The sequence below is a fragment of the Prinia subflava genome, chromosome 3 (genome assembly GCF_021018805.1).
Source record: "Prinia subflava isolate CZ2003 ecotype Zambia chromosome 3, Cam_Psub_1.2, whole genome shotgun sequence".
NCBI lineage: Eukaryota > Metazoa > Chordata > Aves > Passeriformes > Cisticolidae > Prinia > Prinia subflava.
This window is the reverse complement of record NC_086249.1, coordinates 15,878,468-15,905,129: the sequence shown is the minus strand read 5'-3', so window position 1 is coordinate 15,905,129 and position 26,662 is coordinate 15,878,468. Positions and strand designations below refer to the sequence as shown.

The 26,662-nt window shown below is 43.5% G+C and overlaps 2 protein-coding genes across 4 annotated transcripts in view; one reads left to right on the top strand and one right to left on the bottom strand.

Annotated features, from left to right (window-relative positions):
- Positions 1–994: 994 nt before the first annotated feature.
- On the bottom strand, positions 995–21,795 carry NAA50 (N-alpha-acetyltransferase 50, NatE catalytic subunit). 3 transcript variants are annotated; one of them, XM_063394015.1, is made up of 5 exons: positions 21,577–21,795; positions 9,044–9,180; positions 8,455–8,574; positions 7,469–7,535; positions 995–5,025 (listed from the first exon to the last, which is right to left on the bottom strand). In XM_063394015.1, the coding sequence occupies exons 1-5, from the start codon at positions 21,582–21,584 to the stop codon at positions 4,845–4,847; spliced, it is 513 nt and encodes a 170-aa protein (XP_063250085.1). In that variant the 5' UTR covers positions 21,585–21,795; the 3' UTR covers positions 995–4,844. The 3 variants fall into 3 exon arrangements, with proteins under 3 accessions (XP_063250085.1, XP_063250086.1, XP_063250084.1); XM_063394016.1 differs by having other exon boundaries at positions 9,044–9,177; XM_063394014.1 differs by lacking the exon at positions 21,577–21,795 and having other exon boundaries at positions 9,044–9,230.
- A 223-nt stretch (positions 21,796–22,018) lies between these two features.
- The window catches only part of ATP6V1A (ATPase H+ transporting V1 subunit A), a 30,404-nt gene continuing 25,760 nt past the window's right edge, over positions 22,019–26,662 (top strand). The window contains exon 1 of the mRNA XM_063394003.1: positions 22,019–22,170. The gene's annotated coding sequence lies outside the window, so the exon portion shown is untranslated. The remainder of the gene's footprint in view (positions 22,171–26,662) is intronic.

Sequence of the window (26,662 nt, the reverse complement as noted above, 5' to 3'; positions counted from 1 at the left end):
AAGGAGAAGGAAAGAAACACAGAACAAGAGAAGCTGAATGGTTTTGGAGAACAGCTGCAGCAGTTTAAATCCAGCAAAGGTTTTCCAGCCTGTGCAGCTGCTGGTTAGGCTGGAGTGATGAAGGCGGCACTTCTGGTAGCAGTTCACTTCCAGCTGTGCCTTCCAGGCCCTCCAGCAGAGGTCAGGGAAGACAGCTGGAAGCAGCCACTCAAGACTACAGACACGTTCCAGAGCCTGAGCTTTGCTTTTACTTTTGTTATTCTAATGAATGCAGCAACTCCATCTGTTGATAAAGCAGTTTCCAGAGTAACTTAAATAAGTGAATAGAAGACACTATAGACTATTTAGGGAAACACCTCTTTTCCTCCAGAACCTGGGCCAGAGTGCAACTTCATCACTTCATAAATGGCACTTTGAAGCAGAAGAGGAGCACAGGGAAATTAAAGACAAAAATGGCTTTAACAGAAGAGACGGGAATTGTTAAGGGAGTTGAGTTTTACTTAAATACCTTTCTGAGAAAAGTCTGTATGGAAGAGTATGTGCTGCATGTTAAGACCAGTTACTTTTACAAGTATGAAGCATAGTTTTTCAAAGATTGTGGTCAAGATTTGCAATAACTAGCAGCTAATTTGAATACTTTAAACTTTTTAACCTCTAAAGCCCAAACCAGAGTTCTTGACACCTGGTTTGTTTGTTTTGAGACCTGCTCATTAATCAATGCAAAAATATTACAGAACAGTTCCTCTTCCTCTCGTCCCTCCTACCCCACGAGACAGAGGATTTCTGAGGAAAGGTCATAACTTCAGGGAAAACAAACAACCAGACCTCACTCTGCCCAGCTGTCAGACACCCTCGGCATTCATCAGTGCAGCCCAACACACTGTTCATGTTAGAAATCTTCTGACTTACACAGTTCATGAAACTTCTGAGGAACGGTCTATATCTGATTTCAGAAGGAAGCAGCTGGACAGCAAAAAAAAATGCACATGACAAGTTGTAAATGACATAACTCAAATAGTGCACGTTTATTCTGAACGGTATTTCTAAAGAGTTTGAGAAAAACAAAAACATGCTCCTGATGTACAACAAGGGCAATGATATAGATTAAAAATGGACCATCTTATTGTAAAGAATTTGCTCCCCCTGCAACTTAACTTGTAACATTGAGAATGCATCTGTAAACTGCATACAGCATACCTTTCACTAAATCTTAACTCAAGAGACCAGGGGTGGTCTTAGCCAAATTAATCAGGAAGCAGTTGCAGATTCAAAAGAAATATCCAAGTCAGCAAACACTTTACAAAACACAGACATTGTGCATAGCAGCTGACTCTGGATTACAACATGGGGGAGAATAAAACAATTTAGGAGATCAGATTTTTACTAGACACAGGGCACCATCAAGATTTAACAGAATATCACATAAGTTTGTTTCAATTGTAACAGTATGTCATATTTAATTGGCAGGTTTAACCATTAGCTGCATCATGTAAACTCAGCCTGTATACACTAAATACATTCTTCTCCCTTCCCCCTCCCAAAAATGAGGGATCTCTCTTCTGGATGATTCTTTTTCTCCTGTACCATGGTTTCCTCAAGCAGGAGTCTTTTTGTAGGTAATATCTTCATACTTCAACCGATGTATGACAAAGCCAGTTGCAGAGATTCAGGAATAACTTGTATATACACAATTTACACGCTAAAGCTGTTAGTCACACACATTTTTCTTGCTAGATCTTCATCCAGAACAGGAGGTGCTGGTGGTTTGTTTTTCCCCACTGAAACTCCCAACTTTGGAAGATTTTAGTTGTTCATAAGCTGTTATTCTCAAGCTAGAAGGATGTCCCTCCTGCAGCAACAATCAAAGTAACTGAAGTTCTCTGCAGTAAGCCCATACTTCACACAATTTCAGTGTCTCTGGGTAACAGCACTAAGATGCAGCACTCTCCTCCCTCACTCAATACAACTGTTAGACTAACAAAATACAACTGTTTGTCATCCAGAACTACTGAGCTTCACTTGCCCTTATCCAGGTACAGGGAACACAGTTTTCTTAAGATTCAGATTAAACCTTGTATTCAAGATTCAACAACTGTCTTCCAGGATTAATAGCCTGGGAAAAGGAGTCTTAGATTTATTCTCTCTTCCAGCTCTACAAAACATTTTATTAGAAGTTACAATGAGGCAGGTCTGCTGTGGAATAGGAGCTTTAAGAATTGTTCTCATGGATACATTCATAGAATGATGGCAGCCCAAAGCAAAAAGAGACAGAAACAAAGGTTAATCCAAGTAAGTTCAGACATCAGACTTGTACTTTTAAACCTGAAGAAAAACTGTCTGTGAAACACACTGATTTGTGGAAGCCTATGACAACAGCAAATCCTAAGAGTTCATATCCCCACACCCATCTACCCAACCCAAACACTTACCACTTAGTTCTAGAAGAATGAAGAGCACTTTGCTTGGCACCAGAGGCAGCTATGGTCTGAGTTACAGCTGTGCTGCACGAACATCCTCAAATACAACACTATCTCTTTCTCTCCCTCCGCATACTTCTCTTCGTTTGGTCTACAGATGGCCAGGGAAACTACATTGGCATGTGACAAGCTAATTGTGCTTTGATACATCCCTTTCTAGAGAGATGCCGGACTGCCAACATAACCACCACAAGCAGGTCCTAGCTGTACTGAAAACAAGCTTTTGTCAAAACTAGGCTGCCTCTGGCCAAGGGAACCGTTTGCATCTTTCCAGGCAGAGCCTGCACCGAGTGCTGCACACACAGGTGCTCGGGCTGTGCACACGGGCTGGTGATGGCCGCCTGCCCATCTCCGAGACTCCTTCAGTGCAAACTCAGCAAATGAAGCAGCCGTTCTCCAGAGCAGCTCTGTCAAGATGCACTCCAACAAACGCTACACGCCTCTGTCAAAGAAGGAGCAATTGTGTGGCAGCTCCTACAGTCACCCCTGGGGTATCAAAGACCACATAACATGCAGCGAGGGGTGCCATCCCTTGCCTCACCACAATTCCCGTTTTGGAATCCTTGGTTCCCAAGTCATCCTCTAATGACTGGACAGCACCTACTAACCAGATGTATGCTGCAATGCACTCTACAGGTTGGAGGCTTTCAGAGCGGAAGAATTCAGGATGCAGATCTAAACTTTAAAAAACAAACAGGAAAAGAATACAGTTCAGCATCTACATGGGGAATGGGGCAGGTTGGTGTTGTCTCAGCTCAGTGCACTTTCCCAGGTGCTTGGAGAAGAGTCCAAGCTCAAGTTGGTATTTATATTGGCATACATAAAATTGCTGGCAACAGTGCCTAGAAAGGAGCACTGGTATTCACGCAAACAAAGCATGAAAGGATGCAAAGCAGAGCTTAGTACAGTTTACTGTAGCCTCAAAGTTACAGTACTAGGAAGAAGCCAGCCAGCCTATTTTCCGAACCCATAAAATGCTCTAATATACGCTGCTTTCTCCGGTGCTCCACGAACACCTTCTCACCAGAGGAGAACTGCATTATTACTACTGAACAGGGGAAGGGGGAAATAATCTTCAAAGGAGCAAAACCGCGCAGTTCTTCACCACCTCCTTCCAAAGGAGCTCATAAACACAGCAAGTCAAGCCGATCCCAAGCAAATCCAGGAGACCCTGCAAAGCTACGTGATTAGGGTCAGATTCATGTCTGCCTTCTTAGCCTTTCTGCCTGGTTTCCTCAACCCTTACATCTGTCACCACAGATTCAGTAGCTGTAACTAAGTTATCTGGAGACAGGTGCTTGCCTTATGTCATCAAAGCTGGTCAGGTGGTCACAATCACTTTTTCCATCCCAACAACATAGATAAAACTCACTTTCAATGAGCCCTGCAGAATTTCACCCGTTTTTAAAGCAAGGGTGTTGCGTCAGGATTCATGTTCACAAGGTTGTTCTTGCCAACACCAGATCTAGCTCTTACTCTGGCAAAAGTCTGCTGGGAGTTGAGTAAATGAAAATAAGAGAAAACTAAGACCACTCTAAATCCTCCTCTCAGTCAGTTAAGAAGTGTAGCACCAGCTTGGGTGAGGAGTATTTAAAAAAAGCATTCAAAAAGATCAGCCCAGGCAGAGTGAAAAGGTATGGTAAGGTAGCCCAACCTTCTCAGCAAAAGATGAAGGAAAAAGCCATACTCAAAAATATTGGGAAGAACTAAATATACTTTTTTGAGGTGGGGGGATTAAGAGGAAAAGTGGGAAGTACTGAAGTAACATTCAAAGGTTGGGGAAGAGTAAAGTACCCTGTAGGTTATAAAAAACACAATAATGTAGGAGTCAAAGGACAAGATATTGCTTTGCCTTTTCCCCCCGCATTGGGTTTACATTCTGCTTACTGAAAGAATACTTCTGAAGGAAACTTGTCATCAGGATAACCTGCTCAAGCCCTCCACACCTCGAACTTAAAAGAGACCTGCACACCTTTTCCCACCCCAACAGAAAAAAACCCAAAAAACCAGCCCCCCTACCCTCAAAAAACAAAACAAAACAAACCCCAAAAATCAATCAAACAAAAAAACTACCAGAAAGGAGAGCTCAAAAAAATAAAAAAAATTCCAAAACCAACCAAAACCCAACCCCAAACGTGACTGGACAATCCTTGGAAGAAGCATTACATTTTGTTGGAGAGAGGTCAAGAAAAAAAATTAAGATGAAGGGGTGTAGTATAAAAAAACAAAACCAAACCAAAACAAACAAAAAAAATCAACCAACCAATCAAAAAAAAAAAAAAAAAAAAAAAAAAGAAAAAAAAAAGAGGCCTCTCTTTCCTTATTTGGCGACAAGCAAGTGCAAGAAAGTGTCCGCTGGGGTTTTGTTCAGTTGTCGGTCTTTTGCACATCTGCGTTCTGGCCAAGACAAGGGGCTTTGAGGTTTTTCTGCAGCACGTGAGCATCTGCAGGCTCTATCCTCTTGTAGTAGTTCTTCTTCGTCTCGATGATCTCAAAGCCAAACTTTCTGTAGAAGTCAATTGCAGATTCGTTGCTGATCTGGACATGCCTGGGACAGAAAAGGGCACAGAGAGACAGGGGTCAGTGTTCTGCCTCCATACTCAGAATGGGCAAAGACAAGAAAAACAGCTATCTGTCTAGACAGAAACAGGAACAGCGGTGTAAATCCAAGACTGGAAATGTTGGTCTTCCCAATTCAGTTCTGGGCTAACACTCACCTCCTGAATGGCCCACGGTTGTCAGTAGTAGTAAATGTTTCCCCTCAGTAAAACTCTTTCAAGGAGAACAAAATAACAGAGAGATTCTGAAGCATTACTACCTCAGTAATTTCAATTTTTCTTCATCTCAATAAAGCAATATGGCAGATATTTAGTGGAAAAATGCAACCGAGTTTCACTGTAAAACCAACTTTAACTGTAGTAACACTGCAGGTGACCAGAGGGGTTGTCTCAGGGATGATCCCAACACACTGTAACGTACAACTGGCAGTGGTGTTTGGTAAAACACCTTGCTCTACTCTAACTACTCCTCTCTCCTTACAAAAAGCTGTAATACAAAAAAAGTCCTATGGATTTACAAAGTCCTTTTCCCTTGTATTTACTTCACCTAGAGTTTTACAGATTTTGCTAGTGTGTTCCAAGGTCTCCAAAACAAACAGCTGTCAGTTCTTTATCCTAAGTGACAAGGACATTTATTTGCACAAGTTTCGTTTAAAAAAAAAAGCAAAATAAGAAAGAGAAAAATAAAAAAACTGTTTGGATCAACAAAAGGCATTCATTAAACACTCCCAAAAATCAATGGATACTGCACGAGTTCATAAATCACTTTGTCGTGACAACACACTGCATAATCATAGAACCAAAGTAACTGTGGAAGCAACAGCAGAACAAAATAAAACACCTTAGTGTTAAGCCAAAGAAACACCAAAAAGCTAAAAGGGAACTTTATTATAATGACAAATTTAGGCGCAGATATCAAATTTGGTGCTAAACTGTATAATACATTCAGAGAGAAGATGCACAAGCAATAGACACAGTAATAAAATCAATGGGCCACTGAAAGAACTTCAGCCCAGTTTTGGGGGCTATTTATTGTTATGCCAGAATCCTTAGTCTGTGAAGTGTAAAGAAGGATAATGAAGGATTTGGGGGCTTTTTTTGCATTAGAACCAGCAAGCAGTTCCTTCACTGTGCACACAGTAATGTGCAAAAGTAAAAAGGAAAGCCTCTGTCTCATTAGCAGGCATCTCAGAGAGTTCATTACCACTTGCTCTGAGGCAGGAGAGGAGGAATAACGAGACAAAAGCAGTTTTACTCAGACACCTCTTTAAAACACTTTCCTCTTACAGAGACGGCACAAAGCAACAACAGTAGAGGACGTGGAAAAGTCCGCACCTCCGTGCCAGAAGTGGGCTAAGTTTGAGGAGAAAGTCACTCCATTTACAGTGATACGAAACACCCCTCACAAAGCATCTTCCACAGGCCTGGCAAGCACTCAGGGTGTAGTTCTGTGGCCCTGTAAGCTCATCCGAGCTGTGCCTGCTGTGGGCCTATCCCTAGCAGTGCATGGTGCCTGCATGGTGTGATGGCCAAGGCAGTGACGGACAAGGAGGAGTTTCAGAGAAGCGATCAGGCCAAAAACTGCATCAGCTCACTTGGTAACTACACAGACACCAATGCACAGGAGAAAGCATCAGTGTAGAACCAGCAGCAAAGGAAAAGCATCGTTTGGGCATTTATGGATTTCACACTCAGTTTCCAGGGAGACTATTGGGGTGACTGTCCTCTACCCCAGTGCTTGTGCTCTTGTCTGCATCATGCCAAGTGCTTACACAGACAGGCAGTTGATTTAAAAAAACAAACAACAAATCAAAGCAGAAGAAAACCACTCCCAAAACCAAAAAACACACTAAAACGATAAAACAACACCCAGAAAAAAAACTGAAAAGAGCTTTCCCAGCTGGGTCAGGGCACTGATCTAGTTTATTGTGTTGCTGCACAAATAGCTGACCTGGCAGTGTGCAAGCACGGGAAGAGCAGTTGGGTCTTATTGCTGAACGTAAACTTTGAGTGTTTGCAAACATCTCTGTTATTCTAACCCACAGAGTGAGGCCATAAAAGACAGAAAGCAAATGCATCTAAACTTGCAGTATTTTCCATTCTGAAGACGACCTTATATAATAAAAATAAAACCCTTTCTAAAAAGGTTTCTTTTTCTTATGGTGGAATTTTGTTCCAGAACATAATTTGTAACTAAACTATTTTTAAATTCAGCAAATTTGCAGAACCCTTTCTAAAGCAAGCACACTTTTAGTTGTCTCAGCATTACACAACCCAGAACATGACCCCTGGCTTTCCTGCTGGTACTTACAAGACGTTCCATGATCCCACTAAAATATACACTAAACCCACACTTACATCTCCATCCCTTTGCTCCCATATCTACCTCTCTCATCTCTCAAAAAAATGCATGAATGTAACTCATATACTTACAGATAGATGTTGTCAAAAGTGCCATCTTTTTCACAGATGTTTAAGACATGATTCAACATTTTAGTTCCTGTCAAGAGATAAAGAGATACTTAAGGAAACTAGAAGGGTCCAATGAAGTCTGTACTTGGCTAGGTGCTTCCCCGAGGAGAGGTAGGTTAACTGTAGGTAGACTAAAATGATAGAGTGTGAAAACTAGGAAAAGCAAATAAAACATGATGTGCATTTCACTCTCTGACTGCTCATAAACCTTAATTCATTGTTTCTTTGAAGAAGAAATAAAAATCACAACAGCCCAGAAGCATATGTATAAATCAGCTTATTTTAATACCAGTTTCAAGGTCTCAAACTCAGCTCAAAATGTAGCCAAAACATTGCATAAAGCAGTGAGGGCACTGAAATAATTTAAGATAAAGTTATCTTTTCAATCCAGTTTGTCAAAGCAAACAGGTTACTGTAGGTGTTGATTAATCTGTCCTATGGGTTTGCAATGTGGAACAGAGAACTAAATGAAGTATAGACAAAAAGCAGGTGCTACTCCTGAGCAGCAATAATCAGTAGTGATAGAGACAAAACAAACAGAAAGCCCCTACATTTAGAACAGTGAAGAGAGAAGCCAAAGAAGGAATGCTGTGTTCTACTTACATATGACTTGCATACTGGCTACATATCTCTGACACATTATTTCATCTCTCTCTGCAGCAATTTTCACATTCATAGAAGCAGAGCATTCACATCACAGTATGATAATATGATTAAGATTAAAGTAATCTGAAATTCTAAATTTAAATTTTCTACAAAAGGTTCACTTCTGAAAGGCAGGGAAGAATGAGCACACGATAAATCACACTCTTTCCCCCAAGTCCCTTCCAAAGAAATCTGTAGTGCCAAGTGCACTAACTTGGTTAAAAATCTGAAAGAGCATTTAGAAAGCTGGGCAGCAATCTGGTTTCTCTGATGCCACAGACTCAAAAGAAGGCCCTCCTTACCTATTCCTAGCCTTCGGTAGGGTGCCAGGCATCCAAGTGTCATGATGTACAGTCTCTTCTGGTTCTGGGAGTGATCCACCCTACAGCACACTGCTCCCACTGCAATATCATTGAAATAGGCTGCCAGGGAGAGAAACAAAGGCTCATCAGTAACAAGTCTCAAATTACACATACTGACAGCTCTTTCACTTACATCCTGTATCTTCCTTCTTCCCTCCCTCCCCTCTTACTAATTCTCCTATCCAGGTAAGATAACATACATTGCAGACCCACACTGGAAATGAAGTCACCAGTGCTGCTTTGACACAGTGGTTGCTTATTACTGTTCACACCAGCCAGCAATGACATCAGGAGGTGAACTGGCAATGCACAGCTGTTCTCTTCTGGAACAGGAAACATGCCTATTCCCAGTGGGATGTCATCCACTTGGAACAGAGACCCTCTGTGGCTTCTCTGAGGTTCCGAAACAGTTACTTTTCATGATGTAAAACAACTAAATAGAAGGAGCTGCTATTCAAAACCGTTATGGGTAGCAATGATGACCACTTCTGCCACCACAGCCCACAATTACTGGCAAGAACATCTGTACCTAGTTTGGCAAGTTCGCCAACCTCCAGTACATCCTTGTAGAACTTGTCATTGTAGCTGACAGGAAAAATGACCTGGTTTAGCCTCTTCAGCTGCTTAATGTTGTGTGGCGTCACATCTCCCAGCTCGATCCGGCTACTGGAACAAATCAAAACATGCTTAACATCTGACATACTGCAACAGTGTTAAGGACACCCAAGATTAATTATTTGGTTATGTTCAGAGAACTGTCCCACATAACAGTCGGCTCAATTCATATTTGAACTGCCACGTCCAACCCATACAAGCAAGTCCCTGTGCTGGTGGCTGATTTAAGTCCCAATCCTCGTTTCAGTCACTTCTATACAGTCAGAAGTTTCTCAGGCCACACCAAACACTAATGTACCATTTGTATATGTGTGGTTACTGGTGGGAGACAGGAGAACACGGATCTCTGTAGAAGTATTAACTTTAACATTATCCCACTCATTTCCCCTCTAATCATCAAGATCATAAGAAAAAAATGAAAAACCCCAATGAAAATATAGGAGAAACAGGAAGCTAGAACAGAGACCAAGGAAATTAAGTCCTTATCCATGCTTCAAAGACAGCCTCAATTTTGCCACCTACCAATATAGAGCTTATGCTTAGACAAAGTCAGTACTAGACATCTGTCTCTAAAAACCAACAGTACTTTATAGAACAAATGTATTAAGACTGTTAATATGCAAGTGTGCCCTTCTCAAGGTGATACCTGCATCTACTTTGATCATCACTGAAATCTTTCTTCCTACTGAGAGCAGAACCATAACTTTAATATACACTGAATTATACTGAGAAGAAACAGACCAAGCTTCTCTCTTTTTTAAGACTAACTTCCTGACAGAAACACTATACACACACAAGAAAATTTAAAAAATAAGAAAAGTAAATTAAAAAATAAAGAGATTAGTTACCCCTGGGTGAGTGCAAGCAGCATTAACAAAGATTACAAGAATGAAAAATAAAAAGACCAAGATACTCAAAATCTTTTCCTAAATGGTCACCAGAATATATAGGCAGGTACAAAGCCAGTGCACATGGAATTAGAAACGCATACAATTCTAGGTTCATATCAGCCCTGTTTTACTGAATAGATATGGGCAACCAGATTGTTTGCTGCCCAAACAGCAGTAGAGACACTGTTTGCTCTCAAGATTCCTTTCTTCATGTACAGCCATTTGCACAAGTCCCTTTGAGAATTATATTCCAACACAAAGTAAGTCCCCAGCTAATAAGAATGATGTTCTCACACTACTCCCAGTGTAAACAAGTACACAATCAAAGTTATTAGATGGTGGAGAAACTGCGGCACTTTTTTTGTGCCTAGCTTGGCACAACTGCTCAGCCTAGCACAGCAGGGCTTCTTCAGGCTGACAGAAGGCAAGTTCTGATTCCAGCCAGCAGTGCTGCTGCCTTTTCCTCACAAAGGGCAGGAGTAAAACCGTGGCATGTGGGTTCCTGGGTATATTTGTGACTGTGAAAGAGTTTTGCTAGAGTATGGCACCTCAGTAATCTCATACTAGGAGGGAAGAGAAGACTGGAGACCCCTTTTGCTGCAGTCTGCATCAGAGCAGAAACCAAAGGGAGCGGGTCTCAACTGCCCAGCTAGGTCAGATGAGCTGCAGTGCAGGAGGTCAGTGAGGGAAGAAACCTCACATTCATACTCAGCCACTGAAAGCCCAGACCTCTTCTCCAAATAAAACTGTATTTATTGACCTTGGTGATACAAAAAGCATCAGTAGTTCCAAGCTGCAGTAGATCAGCAATGCTAGCAGGATGAACTCACAACAAAGTTGCTATACATCACCTCTCCTTTTGAGCACAAATCCCTAACACAGACCTTCACCAGGTAGTGTTTTCTAATATTATTTTAAGATTAATTAGTTACTAATCAAACAAACCAGGCATTAGAAGACATTAACTATGAAATATTTATGATGGCAATGACACAGGGCAAAGATATACTACCACAGGCAGACAGGACAAGATGGCTAAGAAAGGGAACATGGCCAGAAAATGGATCTTCACCAAGAAGGTTTCAGAGAACAAATAAATAAATGCAGAAGCAGAGTCTAAGGTTGGGAGCTGCTGAGCCAAGACATCACCTCTGAGGCTGGCATCAGGCCAGAGAAAGGAGCTCTGTTAGTAGATGGCTGAAAGCCACTTGCTGACACATTTCCTCAAGCCCCTCGACTTCCCCCTCTCTATCTCTCACCACTTGCCACATTCACTGCTGCCTCCTGCCATCTCCTGCTGCTTGTCTCCTGTGCTCTGTCACTATCTGGTTTGTCCTTGCAAGAATTGCACCAGGGACAGTATCTTCTCCTGGAGAATAATATGAAAGAGGTTTGAGAAACACTGCAGAAAGCATCAATCAATGTGCTAAATGTATCCGTTTAACTAGCATCTACTCAGACCATAAAGCACTTCAATGTATAGCACTGGCTGATTAAATCAGCACCACAACTATTATGCACAAAACCACTTAATAGGTAAATTAAATAACATCGAAAGGAAGATCCACAGAATGAGAATTCATCATTTTGCCTGAGGACAGTGTGGCAAAAGTGTCACTGGGGTCTTGAGTAAAAGCATAGGAAAACTTTCAGCAGCAGTCTTGCTGTCTCCAAGCCACTCATTTCCATCCTCTTGCTGGCACAAATGTTTGTGCAACAATGTGGTGAATCAACACCATTAAAACTAACCTGGACAAAAAAAGAAAAGTTTAGTTTTAACCCACATCAGTCCCCTGACTGGGTTCACCACACAAGTCCTCTGCCACCATAAAGAAAAGAGGTTGTCCTAGGCAGAACTAATTGGTTCTTGAGCAGAAGTGCCAGCTCACCCCGGTTTACACTGGAAGTACTGTTCAAGAGGAGGACAGGGATGTAGATTATCCAGTTCATCTGTGAATGGATGAATGGAAAAATGTGCACTTTGACCCTAAGAACCTAAAAAAACTATTCCAAATAGCCAAGACAAAGCACCCGTAACAAAGGACTCAAAATTATCACTCCCATCTTTTCACCAGAGTAAAGCAAGCAGTTTTGTGGAGTCTTTTCTGTTGTTGTTTGTTTGTTTTTAACGGCTGTTTACAACTAGACTTACTTCTTCAAGTGAAGTCTCAAGCAAATCAGTAACTTAAATAAGTTTACTATGTCAGCTAAGGTCCAGCTAGGCCGGTCCTGTGCATTCCAGCTTAGTAGAAGGTGTACCAGAAACACTTATCCTCTGCTGTTGCAAAGAAAAAAATTAAATTACAAGCTCAAATTAGCATATGAGAGAACATAAAGATGTGTAAAGAATCTCAAGTGCCCAGAAGGGACATCCCCTTCCATAACAAATTATTCGACTCCATGATGCCACTAATATTCCTAAGAAGATCCGCACTTACTACTGGCACCCTACAGCTCAAAAGGCACCCCATGGAGGATGCCATAGCCAGCTGGACTCCATCCTAGGTGCCAAAGCTTCTGGGACAAGCCACTCACCCCGTCCCAAGCAATTGTTTTTAGCACTGAGCAATGAGGGACTTCCAGCTTAGCAGGTCAGGCCTCTTACAGATCCACACACTCCCCTCAATGAAATACCAGCCTTCTGAAGCCCCCTAAACATCTCCCATTGTAAGGCTGTTCCCAAGCTACCACTATTCTCCGTCAGTTTTTCCAATGTACTCAAACGTAGCTGTGCGCTGCCTGGAGATGATGGGTACCACTTGGGCACAGGCCTTTTCAGAGCCTTATCATGATCTCTTCATACCTTTCTTCTAACTGAAGCCTCTTCCTGTAAGACTATCTCTTCATTCCTACTATTGTCATACTAGCTCTTCCTTACATTCCTTCTGATTAAAGTTGATTTTCCTTAAACATGGCTAACCAAAACTGCTTACAGCAGCTCAAACACTATTGTCTTGTCCAATGGCACTAAGTTTTTCCTGTCACTACTGGAAACGCTTTCCTGACATATCCTAGAACTATGTTTGCCTTTTTCACAACTGCTACATTCCATGGCTTGGTCAGTGAGGGAAAAACACACTTGAAGAATTCACTAGTAAAGGGAATTGGTTCCTGGTGAATAGGCTGCTATCTGTTAAAAGTGCACAGCAACACTGCCCAGCGATGCAAGAGCGGAAGTGAAGAGTGATCCACCAAATCTGGACAGAAGTGAGGTGACAGGCACCACTTCCTGAAACTGGATGCGTGCCCAGAACATTGGAATTAACACTCCTGCTCTTGCATGCCAGTGTCCTAAGAACCTCCAGGTGCTGCCTAGAAAAAGCCTCACACGTTTTGTAGGACCAAATGCAATCTAGTTAGTCCTGCTGCAGTTGCATTGCTCTGCCTGCAGCATACTGGGCCCTGATTGGAACAGTCCATTTTTCCTACAATTCCTCACATTGGTACTGGTGGAAGTTACAGAGGCTACATGAGACATTATGTTACTTATGCTAGGACTGCCTTTTGCTGCTCAACATATCCCAAAGGAGACCTGCTATACAGAATGACAGCTCAAGAGGCAGCCAATTTCCAGCTACAGTTCAAGAGGAAACACAAATTCACTCCCTGGCAATACCAAGTGCCGAACACTGGTTTAGAACCAACATCAGGGAGAAAAAGGGCGAATTTCGAGTTTCTTAAAGCTGTAAGAATCTCAGTCTCATTCAACTTTAAATAGTGCAAGTCTCTCCCCAGAGGGATGTGCCTGACTGAAACAGATCTCCGTGTAACTGATAGCTGGGCTCAGGCTTATTGAAGGCATCTGGCAGGCTAAATTTAGCAGAGCTGTATCTGAAACTTGCAAAACTTACTGAGGAGTAAGTCAGGAGAGGCAGCACGGAGAAATGGGCCCTAACAAATTAGGAGGACTTCAGAGAAGGTTTGTCACCTGCTAAGCGGCCAGCTAGCTTTATTGCTTCTATTTTGGCTTCCAAGTCAAAGCAGGAGTCTAGACAGGATAATCCACTCATAAAATAAAACCAAACCAGAACTACGAAGGCTATAGACCTGAAGGGTGTGGCTGTGCTTAGATTTTACTCCAAGTCCAAAAGAACCTCTCCTCGTGTTTTGGGGTCTGGGGTTGTAGGGATTTTTGTGGGGGGTTTTTTCAATCGGTTTGTTTTTGTTTAGTTTTTTTTAATAGACAAGCTGCCTTGCCACACACACAAGTTAGTCTAGCTCTTGTGGGCAGACCAGAATGTTTTCAATTATCTCAAAGATCTGTGGGCTGCATATCTACTCTGCTTCACTTGTCAGAAAACCAGAAGGATAAAACCTACCATGCAAAAAGTCCTACAAACCTGCTCTGAGACCCCTGATCCTCTCTAGTCCTGCTTACTACTGAAAACATGTATTGCATGACACCTGATACCCTGCTGGAGGTTACCCCCTGTTCTGGCCTGCAGAAGGGCACAGTGATGTACAGAAGAAAACAAAGCAATTTTAGAATCAGAATTAACAAGATTCTTCATTCAAGACCTGCAAGTCTACTGGATCTCGCTGTGAAAAGGTTTCTTGCATCACAACTCCCCAAGACATACATCAGACCCCAGCTGCCTCTCCCTTTATCACAGAAAAAGGAAAAAAAATCACAGCACATTACAGACGTGTTTCTTCATTATATCTGGATATCATATAATTTACTCTGCTTCAACCTAGAAAACCTGACCATTTACAAAAGACTGGCCAATCTTCACATGCAAGAAGCAAAGTTATGCTATAATAGCCTCGCAGTTCTTCCAGCTGAAACATGTCTAGGTCTCAAATCTTCAAGTGAAAAATAAACTTTCCCAAGAAAATGATAAGCTATCCTATGCTGCAGATGGATACAAAGAGCAGGAGTCACTATGTCCAGCTGACAGAATTTTAAAACTCTAAAATAGCAAAAATAGATGTAGCTGGTCTAGAACAGAAAAGCAGACACACGTACATCACTTAGCAGTCCACAAAATTCTGCTGCTCCAGAGCACCTCACAAGGGTGAGGCCTAAATATTTCATCAGCCTATCCCAGGTACATCAATACCAGATGAGAGAGGAAACAACTCGTCTGCAATCATACAGCAGATAAGAGCTGCCAGAAATCCCAACTCTGCTGCTGCTCTAACCACTTCTCCTTATTGGTCAAGTAAGCTTACAAGAACATTGATTTTAATCCATGATTGCTACACAGAAGTACTTCACTATTTTGAAACAGCCTCCCTCAAAATTAGTATTGTGCCTCCACTAATTATATCCTGAGACACCTCACAGATAGCTGCTCCTTTCCACACCCTCAGCGTCCCCAGATCTAACAATTACTTGCCTCCCAGAAGATCATGACCCTTTGCTAATTAATGTTCATGAAGTACCTGACAATCATCAGGTAAGAACAGAGGCTTACCCTCAAATTCAAAACAGAAGTTATGCTTACAAAGTACCTTATTTACATAAATACAGCTTGAGGGCACTTCTTGTATGTACACAGGTAATGAACTACAGAACTGACATATCAGGAGAAAATAATTTTTCTGCTCCACACAAACTATTTCTGTAGATCACTGAAAATATATTTCTTTACAAATGCCTTTGTCCATTAGAATAGTGGAAAAAAAAGTCAGTTCATCGTGGGGTTTCCTACCTATACTTTGGATTCAGTCCCAGAGCTGGGTTTTGCAAGGTGCTAAAATCACACATTGTATTAATAACATACTGTGCAAAAATAACTGAATGTGTTATCGGTTTTATGTACCTACCTTAAAAACACTTCTAAGGCAACAGTAATTTTCACCCCCCATCCTTTTCCTAATTTTCACTAAGAATGAATTGTTCTCAAATAAAAATTTGTGCCAAAGATCTAAAACCAAATAAATCTCCTTTAACTGCAATTTTCAACCTAATTTGTGATCTTTGCTGACAATTCCAAGTGCCATGTAGAAAAAACTTCAACAAGCCTTCAGCTGCTGCCTGGGTCTCATCGCATACTCTCAAGAGAACATAAATACAATGCTCAGATGGTGGAAATCAGATTTTTTTCAGGGTTATTGATTCTAGTCTGCTAAGGGCCAAAAATCACATGGAGCCTGGAAAGGAAAAGGGAGAGGGAGAAGAAAGGCCAAGTGAGCTCAGGAAGTACTGAATGCATGAAGATCCCACTATTAAGCACAGCATTTTCAATTAATTAAAGAAAGAAATACTCTGCCTCCAGGAGAAGTCAAATATCTTAATCTTAGTTACCCAGTGACAGTGTTGTTGGAAATGGTTTTGGCTCTATTTTCAATACAGCCTAAAGTATAATTTCCTTTCCACAATGAATTAATTCAATACTCCTTGACACAAATACACAGTTACCCCATTCCAGTGCTGTGCTTCTCCACTCTCAAGTCTTCAAGGCCAAGATTCTCCAACCAAGCAGGTATTCTTCTGTGCACAGACTCTCTCTTACCCCTGGCTTCCCTGCCTCAAACTCCCTCCTGACAAATTTTGCTGCTTTAAAACCAACTCCTATATGGGTCACTTCTTCCCTTTCCCTTTTCCAGACAGGAGTAGAAAGTAATCCTGACATTGCCTGCCTCACTTAGAGCAAGAGGGATGCATGGAAATACTGCACTTCTCTCTTATCAATTCCCAAACAAATATAAAGATCCAACTTTTTATGTTCTGGATAAAAAAATCTAGTGCCTTCTCAGATTATTGGTCTGAGCACTTCTAATGCTTGCCAAATGGGCAGGCTCTTCAAGTTCTGAATGATTTGCACTTGGATGAAAGTATTTTTCTGGCTCAACCATCACCCATTATTCCCCATTCTAGAAGAGATTTCGTGTGGCAAAGGAAGATGCATCATTTCTTGTCCTCAGGAGATGGCAGCAGAGTCTGTGGCATTTGGTGATTAACTAATGTCACCAAATTATTCACAGAAACGTCCCAAACTACCAAGCCACATATACATGCAGAAAGAACTGAATGGTTAAACAGTACTCAAAACACAAGACTGGGTTCTAAAGTGCTTCAGTAAAATGGCTACAAGCCCTCTGCTGCCTTCCTACTCTCCCAATCCTTCCTACTTTGTGGAATGTCTTAATCTGGTTATGGAATTAAACTCCTAGTGGTCAGAGTTATAAATCAGGTTAAATTACCTATAATAAACTGCACTGAGTTTTTTATAAACTCATTTAGAAGCTGTTAAGCCATTTGTAAGCTTTCATATAGGCAAGATCTAAATTCACTGTGCATGAAAATAAATGCAGACTATAGCTCACACTTGGAGCTATTTCCAGGTTCAGAAAAAGCCTAAAAAGAAAGTGATTTTCAAGCTCAATTACCTTTTTTGTCCTGCCTCCAGTGCATATGACCATTCAGCAGTTTTCTCATAAACTTGGAACTTCCTCCCATATATGTTAAGCTTAGCACTGTGCCGAGCAAACGGAAACAATTCAGCAGCTCGGCACAAACTCTGTCCTGCTAACTCAGGAGAGAAAAATCCCTCCCTGCTCTCCTCAGAAACACAATCATCTTCAGGACCTTGAAAGGTTTACTCCTTGAATCTGGGCAAGCAGAAAACAAGCAGAGGTATCAGAGCTCACCCATAATGACTCCCCACACTTCAAAAACAATATAGTTATTTTTCTGTTGTGTTCAGTACTGCCCAGCTATGATGTCTCTCTTACAAAGGCAGCCAGAGCAGCACAAACCTGCAAAGTCTCAGGGATGGGGAGTTCTCTGAGGCAGTTCTCAAAGTACCTGTTGCAGAGGGCGTAGCCTGTAAGACTCTTCCACAGCAAGTCAAGAGGACCCTCAGGAACTACAAATCCTGAGACTTAGCTACAAACATGACACAGTTGAGGGGCAATCTCCTAGGAGTGTCTTACCCAAAAGTGCACACTTCTTTTAAGGCTGGCTTAACACACAGCACCCTACTTACTCCCTGTTTCAGTCAGTTTTCCATCACACAGCTCAAGCTGTGCTGCTGCATGACAATCCCCCAGGAGTTTCCCATCAAAACTGGAGAGGGATTTGGTCAATGTGACAAAATAACACAGGCACAGGATCACAGGCACTGGGCCCTGCTTGTACCATGCACCACCGGCTCCCTGTGTGTGACAATCCTGGTCACACAGCAGGTACATGCACGCAGCGGAGCATGCAGCAGCCTCCTGTAATGTGATTTTTAGGGAAGGCCATCAGAGAAAGGCTGGATGCCTTATTTTCACAGGTTCCACCTGAACTGAAATAAGTCAGAAATGCACCCTTACTTTAAGATATCAAATGTCACAGACAGCAATCAGCAAATGCTCAAGAATCAATGCAAGACTTTCAGTTTTTTCTCCTTAAAACCAGCAGCATAACAACTGTAATGAAAACACAAAACCACTGAGCAACAAGTGAATTAACTCCATGAAAACAGCAAAGTGCAGGGAGTATTATTTACATCTGCTCTATAAAACAGTCAGATTATTAGACAGTGGAACCTGAGTCCCTTCCACTGGTATTTTTCCTCATGCAAACACAGTTCTAAAATAGATTTTCAAATTCAAGAACTAACAACCATAATAATATACAATAAATGAAAAAATATTCTCTAGAGAATCACAAGGTTCACTACTAGAACAGGGAATTACCTCAGTTTTTCAAGTCACATTTAAGAAAAAAAGGAAAACATAATGAGACTCTAATCTATTAAAATTATTCAGAAGGTGAGGATAGAGTGAACATAAAGCCAAGTCTCACAAAACCAGATAGAAGCTAATAACACTTCCCAGTTCAGAAGATGGTGTTTAACTCATCAAATAAGAGATAACCCACATTGTAAGCAACTGAGAAAGCACAAAAATCTTCTGCTATTTCTGAAACCAGAAGTATTAAATAGAAGAGGCCATCTAACATCAAACACCCAGATGATAGAGACACTACAACCTGCTATGCATTATTAACACACATTTATGAGCTATTTCGAATTCAGAGCTAAGAAAGAAGGCTGCAAGCAACACATGTTGACTATACAGTCTTTTAGATCTGAAATTTCACGCCAATGAACTGGATTGTTTCTTTTTTAATTCTTTCTCTGCCAAAGTAGACTCTTCATAATGACAGCTGATAAAACATCAGCTGCTCTAAGCGCTTCCAAAATCATGTCTGCATTTTGTGGTGTGGGTTACAATGCAGTGCATACATTCCTAGAAAAAAACAGTCAGATGGAGTAGTTTGTTTAGAAGGACTTGTCCACAATTTTGGATTCAATACTGAAGACAAACCAAATCCCTTCAAGCCCATCAGTTTCTGTATGCTGGGAGCTGAGGCTTTAGATGTATTTTTGGACACACCTTTTGACACTACTTGTACTTTAGGGATCTTCACTGATCTTTGTAACTTAAAAACCAATTTGGATTTGTTCCAAAGCACTCCTGTGTAATTTACATATTCCTTTTGAACTATTCTCTAGTCCTTTGAGTCTTACTGTATTTAAATGGGGTGATTTTTCAATTTGAACTCTGTTGGCATATTTGCTTCCATCTGAATTTCTAGAGAACACCTGGATTCAATATGAGAATCTGCACAGGAATATGAATTTATTCTGCACCAGAACTTGCTGTGTGGTGCTAACAGTGTTTTGGCAAGACAGGAATATGCTCTTCTTCAAAGAGATGAAAGAGTACCAGAAGAGCAGAAATACCAAGTAGAGAACCCAAAGCAGTAAGCCCTGAAGTTGAACCAGAAATAAAGCTGCCTGTAAGTAAAAGCAAAGGAACAGAAATGAAATTTGGTGCTCTGGAAGCAGAAGAGTGGTATGCAGGTTTTTGCCCATAGCTTTTTATTTTTTAAAAAATGTTACAAGAAATAAAGAAGTCCATGAAATGAGAACTGCTGACCAGTGCAAGCAAAGCCAGCTCAGTTCCTCGGGTAGCACTGAGCACAGCTCTGGCCGTGCCCCGCCGGGAGATCTCCACAGCTCCAGCCCGGCACCCCTGGGCCGCTTTCCCACTCACACATCCAGATCCCAGAACCCCGTCCCACGACTGGCATACACCCAAAGCAAGGCTAAGCGGCAGCAGACAGCAGGGCGGTCAACAAAGGATAAAAGGAAACCCAGTTCTGTCGGGAGCGCTGGGAACAAGGATCTCATCAATTGCCACCTCATCTTGGCTGATCCGTGCTGCTGCTCCTTCCACAAACTCCGCCGCCCTCATTACAAGGTGACTAAGAGTGGGGGTGCCCTGTTTTATGCAGGGTGGTGCAGGTGCACAAAGGGTTGTCCAATACCCCAAGCACACCTATTTTATGTCAGCTGAGTCTGCTCCTTTGCAATCATCCCTGAACATCTTTCTACAGACACCTGCCAGCCCCTCACGATGCCTGAAGCTGCTTGCATGCTGTAAGAACCAGCTAAGAGTCTGTTATCAAGCAGTCTTGGGTGACCTCGCCCCTATTGCTAATAAGCTAAACCCCTTACCATTCCTTAGTAAAAGCTTAAGTGATTCAGCTTCCATTCACCCTGCCTTAAGCTGCCAAACTGGAATAATAATACCCATCATTGCATAACACCAGTTCCAAGGGGACTGGTTTAATGCTCTTTTGAGAAACAGCTGGGGAAAGCTTCCTTTGTGCCTATGAAGAAACTGAGCCACAGTAGTGGAACAAGTACGGTTTGTGGAGCACAAGTGATGCTGAAATTAATAAACATTAGGCGGTTTAGCCAACATTGAAAAACCTGTCCCAAAGTGACCTGGACAAGGTCAGGCAGGTCATCTGACACCCAAGCACAACTGTGAGTGTTAAGGCCTCTGCTCTCCTGTACAAAAACGGCACCTTATTGCCCCACTGAGAAGGAAATCAGTGTCTGCAGCCAACCAGATTTGAAATCTCTAGATTTCAGAAGCTAGAGAGAAGCGATGTCAGGCCCAAAGCAGCAGGTATGCTACAGAAACATGACACAGACCACAGCTCGTTTGTCATCCATCCACGCTATTCAGCCTCCACGTAGCAATTAAAGACTTCAAAAACCAACAAAAGTGCTGAGACGATGTTAAACACAATAGCACTGCAAAACCACACACATCCGAGGCTGGCTGATTTTTCGCACAGAGTGAGCGGCGCTTCTCTGCTACCGCCAGACAAGGACCAGACAGGGAGGACCGCCCGGCCAGCATCTCCGCCCGCCGTGCAGATCCCCAGACCCGCAGGGCGGGATCCCCCCGAGCACGAGGAGCCGCCGCGTCCCGCCCGCCCCAGCGCGGGGCTCGGAGCGGGGAATCCTCGCTCCGGCGGCGGCGGCACAATCGTGACGGCGCGGGAGCCCCGCGGGCAGCTCCCGCTCAGCCCAAAGGGCGCCAGCGGCGGCACCGCCGGCTCTTCTCGCCCAGAGGGACTCCCCGGCTCCCACCCGCCTGTCCCAGAGGGCGGGAGGGACGCAGCAACACGCCCCGAGCTCAGAGGCGGCGGCACCGCTCGGCCCTCTCCGCCTCCCGCCCGCCGCGCCGCCCGGGCCCGCCCCGCTCCGCGCTCCACTCCCGGGCGGCCCCGGCCCGGGCCGAGCCCCGCACTCACCCCTTCATGGTGCGTCCGCGGCCTGCCCGGCGTCCGCACTGCCTGCGTCCAGGGCCCGGCGGTGCGGGTGCGGCTCCGGTCTCCCCGTGCTCGGCGCGGGCGGCTCAGTCTCCTCCTGATCCCGATCCCGGTCCTGATCCCGATCTTGATCTTGATCCCACTCCCGCTCCACATGGGCCTCCGCCCGCCCCGCCCCGCCCCGTGACCCCTCACCTCACGCCGCGCGCGCGCCCCCGCCCCGCCCGCCATGACCCGCCCGCCCCGCCCCTCCCGCGCGCCCCCGCCGCGCACGCGCCGCGCCCCGCGGGGCGGGGGAGGACGGGGAGGCCCCGCGTGCCTGGGGGCGGGGCCGTGTGCCGTCACGTGACACAAAACGACCAATCAGCGCGCCCCGCTGCACCCGGTGCGCTCCTGCGCGGAAGCGGCCCGGGCTGGGCGGGCGAAGCTCCGCCCGGAGTTGGGCACGGCTCGCGCCCGGCGCTTCCGGTGTGCGACGCGGCGCGTGCGCGCGGGGCCCGGCGTCAGCTGATCCAGCGCCGCCTTTGCCGCCGCCGGAGCGACTCGGGCGGATTGGGGCGCGCCGGGCCGGCCCAGGTGAGACGCTCTGCCCCCTCTCCCCCTGTCTTGCGCCGCTGCCTCTGCCTCTCCCGAGCTGCGCCCGGGGGTTGCCCTCCTCTGCGGTGAAGGGGGGTCGGCTCTCGCCGCTCCCCGCCCCGCTCGGACCCTGCCCGGGAAGGACGCGGTCTCCCCGTGGAGCCGCTCCCAGAGGGAGCGCGGCCCCGGCTGTGCGGGGCGGGTGTCGCCGGGCCCCGGGCAGCGCCGCCGACCTTCACGGAGCCGTGTCCCGGCAGGACAGCCAGCTGCAGGCGGCCATACGCCTCCTCGCCCCTCTTCGCAGGGAGAAGAGACCTGGACAGCGAAGCAGCCCCTGAATGAAAAGCCTGCTGAGCGCTCGTCGAAGACGCCCAATGAGATGCTTTAGGGTTGTGCCAGAATTCCTTACAGAGAAGGAACGTGGTGATAGCGGCTGGGTTGCAGTGCCGGGTCATCCCACCATCTTGAGTGGGTGGATCTGAATCTTTCGGTGCCTTGACCGCAGCCCAGCAGAGAGCGAGCAGCAAGGCTAGGGAAGGGGAAGGCTGCTGCGGGCTTCTCACTGCAGCCCCTCCGTGGCAGAAGAGCCCCCCTGCTGCTTTGCAGTTGAATATCCTGGTGGCACATCAATGTGCTTCCTATTCCTGTAGGCAGTGACAAAATTCAGATGAGGTGTTCCAATCGTCACCCTTGGCGTTCACTTAAAGGCAAGAAAGAAATCTTGCATGGTGGGATTCTGGATGATATTGTTCATATTACAGGTAGCTGTGAGATTGGAGTATGTGGCATGTATGTGTCAAGATCCATCCATTTCATGCAGTTGCCCAGAGTGATTTACTTTCTTAGGAAGAAAGTAAAGTTATTCTTCCTAAGATTTTACTGTTTTCCCTCGGAGAATTTGCTTAAAAGCGATTTGGTGATAGTTTCATTCATTGTAATGCAATACTTCAGCAAAGTGCACTGGCTATTCGATCTAGCATGGTATTTAAAATGCTAATTCTGCTTGATGAAGAGGAGAGGGGGTGGAAAAATAGGGAAACCTGCTGACAGACTGCTAGAAGTGATTTATTAGCAAGAATGTGGCAAATACAAACTGGCATCTGCAAGTGGAAGTTTGAGTAACTGAGGCAGGTCTTCAGATGTTGTAAGCTGTGCTGTATTTGTGCTGACTTCTGCGCTGTGCAGGTCTGCAGCAGCTGAATGTTTGCCATCTCTGTATGGTGCTTTCAAAGGTCTTTTCAATGACCAGCAAATATAAATATTTAGTATTATCTATATTTTATTATTTTCTATATAAGAATATGTGAAGTGAGATCAGAATCTACAGGTCTTTGAATTACCAAAAGTACTGCAGATTATTTTTGCTGTGCCTGTCAGTCTGTAACGCGAAGCCCTCTGGGAAAGCTTTATTCTTTTATGTGGGGAAAAAATTAGTCTTAATTTTGTGATCAGGTGACAAAGTCTGACATTCAGAAATACTAAATCACCATGGACATCAGCTTGAGAGAACGGGGAAGGAGAAATGAAGGCAACAGTGGAAAATGGCTGCTGGCATCAGCTGACTCTTCAAAGGGGGGTTGTAGTCTTGTGTTGCAATAGTAACACAAGATCTCTGTTTCCTGTAAATGCTGCCTTGGCATTTTCCAAGTCAAGAATTATTTTCTATAGGTAGTGCTAATAACAAGTTGAGCTGTGAGTGATTAGTGTAGCTTCATTTTTATAGAGCATTAGCTTAAATTCAGCTTTTATTTTGGTCCAAGTATATATTAACTGTTTTATGCCTCATTGACCCTTGTTTACAAAGTCTGTGGGCCTTAACTGTCCTTCTGTTGCCCAAATCTTTTCCCCAGTATGACTTCATGCATGTATCTTCCAGACTTGCATGAGTGCTGGTGTTACACATTGTCATCCACAGCTGCTGGAGACCAGCAGGTTATCAGGTGATTCCCCTGAAGATCCTTTTAGAGGCACTGTGCATTCCCCCTTGTGTTTCAATGCCATAATGGGGTGTCTTTGGGTTCTCAAGCTCTGAAAGTTCCTACTGATGGGTTTCCCTCATGCTTTTAAATTGCATGATTGTGAGCTATGGCTGTGTTCCTAATTACTCTTCTAGAAAGAGTAAAAGGATTACAGGATAACCTAGTTGGGATCCTTGGTTACTTTGATGTTGACCATAAAATGTTGAATGACCACTGATGACCAAATAGTAATCCCTCTTTTTTTATTCTGTCTTTGTAAAAAAACCCTACAAAACACAAACCATGCATCAACCCAATACTGCGTTACCAGAAATATACTCTTTGCCCCGTGCTTGTTTCCTTGGTTAAAAAGTGGGGGATTTCAGACTTGGAAATATTGAGGCATGGTTGACCAATGGTGTCCACATGATTTTTTTTGGGGGGCTGGAATTTTACCAAGGAAAACAGACGGTGTAGTCAACTGGAATATCATGCTCATTCATTCTTACTCGACATCTTAAATCATGTGACTTCTTTAGCCTTCCAGCTCAGCAGAGAGAACAGGGTCCTACTCCAGCTGAAGAAACAGAAAGAATTTAAACTTTTCAGCCTTTTTTTTCCCTATACAGAATAAGCCAATAATCACCTAAATGTCCAACATGCAAAACCAGTTTTGTCTGGATCTTCTGTTTGTCATTGTTGTATCTTCTTTTATGGTATAAAAAGCTTTTTGCTTGTCTTTGATGTGCTCACTCCATTCTTCCCTTTGGGAGTGGACAGCTTATACCAGATTCTTGGGTTTGGTCATCTCTCATGGTGTTAAGTACTGCACTCTCATAAATATTTTTTTGGTTGGTTACTTTATTTCATCCAAGAATTTATTTCTCCTATGTTTGTCAAGTTCTCAAGTCCAACAGCCCATATCTCAGAAACATCTTTATTTAGACAGCCATACATTATATGGCTGTCCTAACAAACCTTGTCTCCCAAGGCCTGGCTTTACTGAGATGATACACTCTCTTTGAAAACAAGTAAGATGTATATGGATAGATCCTGAAAGCCTAACAGACCTTGTTATTATCACTTAACCAAATGGCAGATGAAGACCAGTTTTAGCTGCTGAATTTATTTGCTTGCTTCAACAGCTTCACTGCTCCTGTGAGTTTGTGTAATGGTAAAATTTAGTGTCACTGCTCACTGTGTTCAAATAATTTCTGACAGTGACCCCTCTTTTAATTTTGTCATAGTTTACAACATTTTGGGGAGTCTGTTATGTTCAAATCAAAAGTAATCAGCAAGGACCAAAACTAGTATGGGAAGCTGCCACAGTTAACCGAGACTCATTGTGCTGAACAGGTAAATGAACTAAAAAGCCTGCTGAAAATAGACCCATTGCAGATACAAATGTGTGAGAGAAGTGGTGTCTTAGAGGGTCTCTGTAATATAAAAGCCTTATCTTTGTCCTTCCTAATGAATTGAAAGTGCTCTCATTGTAAGGATTCTGGTAGCCAAATTGACATGTTGGTGCTGTAGTCAGTTTGAGCTGACCAGTGTGCCAGCAGCACACTGCCAGACAGCATCCCCTGAAAAAGCCAGAATGTGTCTGTGAAGATGCTGTGTCCCATCTTAAGGCTGCTGTAAGCTGTGCTTGCTTCCTGAAGTGGTTTGTGGTGGTTCCTGTAAGAGAGGAGGTTTGGATGTCTGTGATGCTGGTCTGTGTTCTGTGCCCTAAGCATGAAGAGCAGTCCTGCTGTGGTTGGGATGATTGTGTGTGAGGAGGTATAGAAAGGATATGGGAAAAGCCACGGACTTCATAGAGAGAGAAAGCTGTGCCTTTATGGGAATAACTTATTATAACTGGACAAAAGCTTTCAAGTATGCAAGTTTTGTGTAAGAGCCTGAAGAATGACTTGACAGTTTTTTTAATATCCAAGCAAAGAAACTGCATTTTCCAAGAATTTCAGTTAGCTGGACAAACATTTGGTACTTGTTCTTGTTACACTGTATCATTATTTCCACTCTGAAAGTAAGACTTTAAAAAGCAGCCCTTCAGAAAAAACCCTAAGATGGTTTTTCAGACTAACTGCAGACTATGTTGATAAAGATGTCTAAATAGGCAATTCCATTACGTGAATTGCCCATAGATCCTTGAAATTTTGAGGGTTTTGTTATCATGAGATAAATTTGCATGAGCTAGTAGATATTCAGACAACCACCACAATATATAGTTTAAACAATGTTAAAATTTAATGTGTTGGAAGGCCTCTGGCTGTTCTAAAGAAGCTGTAAATACTTCAGATAATTGAACGTAAGATTTCCAAATGTAGCTCAACTTGTTTTAAAACACAAAGATGCAGTTTTCCATTACAGGAAAAGTTAACCTCAATTTCCTTTTACTGGAATCCAGTATCAACAGGTGTGCTATGGTTCCAACCGGGTGTTTCATTATACCAAAGGTGCCATAAAATAGTACTTCTGTCTGCTAGAGATGTCAGATCTTTCTCAAAGACTTTCATGCAGGCTCACTCCTGGTT

Coding starts and splice junctions, on each gene's coding strand:
- NAA50 (XM_063394014.1), bottom strand. CDS start 9,215: ATGTCAGATGTTAAGCATGTTTTGATTTGTTCCAGTAGCCGGATCGAG. Junction 7,536..8,454: donor CTACCGAAGGCTAGGAATAG/GTAAGGAGGGCC, acceptor ATCTCTTGACAG/GAACTAAAATGTTGAATCAT. Junction 5,026..7,468: donor ACTTTTGACAACATCTATCT/GTAAGTATATGA, acceptor TTTCTGTCCCAG/GCATGTCCAGATCAGCAACG.